The sequence below is a fragment of the Sinocyclocheilus rhinocerous genome, unplaced genomic scaffold (assembly GCF_001515625.1).
Source record: "Sinocyclocheilus rhinocerous isolate Xijiao unplaced genomic scaffold, SAMN03320098_v1.1 scaffold1915, whole genome shotgun sequence".
Lineage (NCBI taxonomy): Eukaryota > Metazoa > Chordata > Actinopteri > Cypriniformes > Cyprinidae > Sinocyclocheilus > Sinocyclocheilus rhinocerous.
Window position 1 is genome coordinate 751,304 of NW_015639873.1, and position 5,061 is coordinate 756,364.

Consider the following 5,061-nt stretch of genomic DNA (forward strand, 5'->3'; position numbering starts at 1 on the left):
CACACACACACACACACACACCTCCTCTTGCTGGGGATGAAGCCGACCTCCTCCTCGTCCCCCTGTGGGCTGAGTCTGCAGGCCTGCCACCACTCCTCATCTCCACAGTCCAAAACATGCAGCACATCTCCAAACCTAAAGCCCACGGCCTGACTCAGGAAACCACAGTCTGCCGTCTTATCATAGTCAAACAGAGCCCTGCCAAACAACAGAGAGAGAGAGAGAGAGAGAACATAAGTCACGGGGAAAAAGAGAGGATAAAGGGGGACAGAGAGAGAGAGAGAGGGGTTGAAAAGGAAGAACATCAAAGGAAAAGCATGGAATTAGGTTGAAATTGAGCAACACAGACCTTTTATTTATGGCCTTTTTTCATTTTTATTAATCAGCTCTGTTCAGAATGGAACACTAGCCTTCTGCTTTCGCACACTGTGCAGTGTTGACTATGTTAAACGGCATTCAGAGATAAACCTTGTTCTCACGTGATCCCATCTTAAACACTTCAATATGAGCACTTAAGTATTGAGAAAGAGATGTTAGCATTGCTGTGTATATAGCATCCAGTTCATTCTTCACACGTGGAAGGTCAAGTTGAGAGCAGGGGATTATGGGATACAGTATAAGCAGTGTGCTCTGCTTATATACTGATATATATACTGATCATTTTGGCAAATGTTGTAGGTTATCTGGGAAATCCACCATTGTGGAAAAATAAGTGTGCTTAACTGTAATGAATGTGCACTTGTAGTGTACTTTAAATCTTAGTATATTTTAAGACTGTAAATGTAGATAATGTTAACCAAATAAAAGGCCACTTAAGTGCATTCATGACTGTTTCTTAACACACTTAAGTAGACTTTTAAAAAGTGAACTTTGTAACGTCAAACTAATAAAGTACATTTTAACTCATTATGATTTAATAATCTTTTATCAAGAAGGACACTAATTTTGAAGTGTTGACTAACATACTAAAGCACATGTGAAGTACTGTATATTGCTTTATTTGACATTTAAGGTTAAAATATTTTAAATGTACTAAACTGCAACTCCATTATTACAAATGAGCAATTACAAATATATTTAAATACATTACATTCAAGCTTCAATAGATAATGCATTATATTGTGGTATCTTATTATATTTACAGTATATTTTATTTCACCATTAATGTTTGTCAGTACATTCAGTAGTACACTTTAACTATATTTCAAAGACAATACAAGTAATTATAAAATGACATATAAAGATGCACTTAAGTCCTACTTAAGTGAGACAGAAAAGCACTTTTAAGTTCAACTAACTGCATTTAATATAAATTTGCACTATAATGCATTTTTATGTAATTGCAATTAACATGAAATGTAATGTCCGAAAACTTCACATTCAGTTCACACTTAAGTATTTTCACTTAAGTATGCTAAAGCGTAATTTTTTTTCACAAGGGCTTACATACCAAAAAGTATCATATTGCACAGAGTATACATGGCAGTATTCTACTCTGACCTGTAGTTTAGTAGAAAGAGGAGAGGAAATGATGCAGAGAAGACAAGGGTAATGGATTTGAAACTACAGTAATATTGTAAGCCAGATTTGTACATGTGACGTCTATTTTAGTGTGTGCATGTTAACTGCCAGTCCAGAGCTCTTTCCACCTTTCAAAGTAACAGAAGACTAAAAGACTGAAGGGCTGGTCATCTGTAGTTGTAGTGTGTGTTGTATGTTTACCTGATATAAAATCCTCGTTTAGCGTTACTTCGTAATGTAGTTGTTCCAGAGCCCATACTGCTGTTCATCAACTGCTCTCTGAGATCATGAATTTTAGCTTCAAATCGACTGTACTCTGCACAAACAAACACAACTCTTATCCAACACTGCACAGTACAGAAGAGCTACATTCATAAGAAATCAACCATTTGTGTCAGTTTGCAGAGTGATGTGGTGTGTGTGAGAGTCTAAAATATCTATTCCATATACACTAGAATTCACATTTTTTCAGATTTTTAAAATGTTTTTGAAAGAAGTCTCTTCTGCTTACCAAAGCTGCATTTATTTGAATAAATATACAGTAAAAACAGTAAAATTGTGAAATATTTTTTTCATATAAAATAACCATATTCTATGTGAATATCTGTTAAAATATAATTTATTTCTGTGATCAAAGCTGAATTTTCAGCATCATTACGCCAGTCTTCAGTGTCACATGATCTTCAGAAATCGTTCTAATATGCTGATTTGCAGCTCAAGAAACATTTCTGATTATTATCAATGTTGAAAACAGTTTAGCTGCCGAATATTTTTGTGGAAACTGTGATACATTTTATTCTTCAGGATTCTTTGATGAATAGAAAATTCGAAACAACAGCATTTATTTGAAATATAAACATTTTGTAACATTATACATGTATTTACTGTCACTTTTGATCGGATTAAAGCATTCTTTCTAAATAAAAGTTTTACTTTCTTTCAAAAAAAAAAAAAAAAACACTTACTGACCCCAAACGTTTGAATGGTAATGTATACAGTGGACTCAAAAGTTTGGACACTTGAGCCAGAATTAAAAATGTATAAATGTATTTGCATTATATAACAAAATATCTAAGAAGTGACATTTAAATTTAAAGAAATACAGCACAAGCACACATTCAGTGTGTTATTTTGCAATTCCTAATAGATCAACTATGCACTGTCCATTAATATTTTATTTTTTTACCCACATTTGGCGAGTGTCAATTTTGGACCCAATGTGCAAGATTGTTCAGTCAGGTGTGTGTGTGTGTGTGTGTGTGTGTGTGCGCGCGTGTGTGTGCCGCCGTTTCCACCTCAGTTTCTCCGAAACTCCTTCTACCACCTTGGGGAAAAGTAAACTGTTTTCCATGGGAAGTCCCGTCCTAAGTCTACGGGACTTACTGTGTCAATGCATTCCTCAGCAGTGAAAAGCCAACCCTCACGGTAGGGTCCTTGCTCATCCTGACCATCATCCATCATTACATTAACTCTGCCTGTCCTGTCGGCTCTCTGTCGGGCTTTACACACCTTGGCGAAATGATTCAATACACCACATGATCGACACGTCTTTCCATATGCGGGACACTGCTCTCTGCCTTTTTTGTGACCGCCCCCACAATACTTGCAACACACAGTCCTGAGCGTTTGCTCTGTGTGTGTGCGTGTGTGTGTGTGTGTGTGCGCGTGCGTGTGTGTGTTCTGACCTTCTGGTCTGTACTGAGCAATGATGGTCACAGTCTGTCCTGCATTCTTCAATGCAGCTGCTGCTTGTTCATGTGTAGCTGCCCGCAGATCCACACCATTCACCTGAGAAACACATGCATATCATTACAATCACAGATCTCACACATCACTACAGCAGCACTACTTAACATATTACTGTACTGTAACAATACTGCTAAACTACATTTCAACAAGACGACAGCAGCAACGCTACCCCATTATAAATACTGCTGCGTTACGATATTTACTTTTCTTTTCTTTATTGCACTTTATTTTTCAGATCCTTATATGCTGGCATGAACTAATCCAAAACAGCTCTTAAAGGGACAGTTCACCCATAAATGAAAATTCTGTCATTTACTCAACCAAGTAGTTGTTCCAAACCTGTATGAGTTTCTTTCTTCTATTGAACACAAAAGAAGATATTTTGAAGAATGTTGGTAACTAAACATCTGGCGGTAACCACTGACTTCCATAGTATTTATTTTTTCCATACTGTGGAAGTCAGTGGCTACCGTTAACTGTTTGGTTACAGACATCAGCATCTGGTCAACAGAAGAAAGAAACTCAAACAGGTTTGGAACAACCTGAGGGTGAGTAAATGATGACAGGATATTCACTTTTTGGGTGAACTATCCCTTTAAATTACATAATAATATTATGACAATCAGCATGCTCAGCAATATAAATAAAAATGCACAATATGGGAGTATAAAAATAACTATTCCATATATATATATACATTGTTATTTACTGTATACTGTTTGAAAGTTTAGGGTCAGTAAGATTTTTCAAATGTTTTAAAGAAGTATCTTATGCTCAGCAAGGCTACATTTATTTGATCAAAAATACTGTAAAAATAACCAGCAATATTGTCAAATATTATTACATGTGCATGCAGTTAATGATAGTTTGGCGTCCTCGTGTTGATGTTTTATGTGTTTTCATCTGTTTTTTAACGTTTTTATTTTGTTTGATCACATGAACAAGTGCTCCTGGATTTAGTTGGCTAAAATTGATTTTTCTTATTTCGTCGCGCTGTGGCTTTTTTAGTATTTGTTGTTGGCCTGCAACATCCGTGGGACTGTATGCCACGGGAGGACACAATATTCCTCGTTAGTTTAGCACGGGAAATGGACTTTAGGCTGGAGTTACCAAACTTTATTTTGAGAGATTTTCATGGGCCAAGGAGTGTGGAAAAGAAGAGCAAGAGGGGCAAACGAGGTGGAGTTAGATTACGCCTGAGGAAGCAGCGGCTTACCCGGGTTATTATGGGAAATGTACAGTCCCTGAGGAATAAAGTGGATGCACTTCAGGGAAATGTTCGTTACCAGAAGGATTTTAGGAACTGCTGCATCATGGCATTTACTGAAACGTGGCTCACCGAGTGTGAACGGGACACCGACCTCTCCATTGACGGCTTTGGAGCTCAATATCGTCTGGATCCCCTTACCAAAAAGTAGTATACTTCAAGTTTATTTTATTAAGTATACTTAAGTAAAGTCAAGTATATTTTTAAGTATACTTTATGTAGTAAGTATACAAATATCAGAGTACTAGTAGTATACTTGTAAGTGTACTATTTCAATACTCCTTGGGACTAAATTGGCCCACTTTCTAGTATATAAAAGTATACTTTAAGTATAACAGTAGTAAACTTTAAGCACACAACTAGTTTACAACAATATTTTTTAGCTTGTACTGCAACTATACTAAAAGTTAAGTTATATGAATACTGATAGTTTTCTAATTAAATACTTGTAGTAGCATTTTTAGTACACTTTGAAGTAGTCTTAGTAAACTACTAGTTTAGTAGTTTTATACTGCAAGTATACT

General features: G+C 36.1%; 1 protein-coding gene across 1 annotated transcript in view; it reads right to left on the minus strand.

The window, feature by feature from the left end:
- The window catches only part of LOC107752257 (disks large homolog 4-like), a gene marked incomplete at its 5' end in the record, with an annotated part of 16,804 nt that overhangs the window by 10,184 nt on the left and 1,559 nt on the right, over positions 1 to 5,061 (minus strand). Inside the window, 3 exons of the mRNA XM_016568187.1 lie at positions 22 to 198; positions 1,723 to 1,837; positions 3,207 to 3,309. Coding sequence (XP_016423673.1) covers positions 22 to 198; positions 1,723 to 1,837; positions 3,207 to 3,309 — 395 coding nt within the window. The remainder of the gene's footprint in view (positions 1 to 21; positions 199 to 1,722; positions 1,838 to 3,206; positions 3,310 to 5,061) is intronic.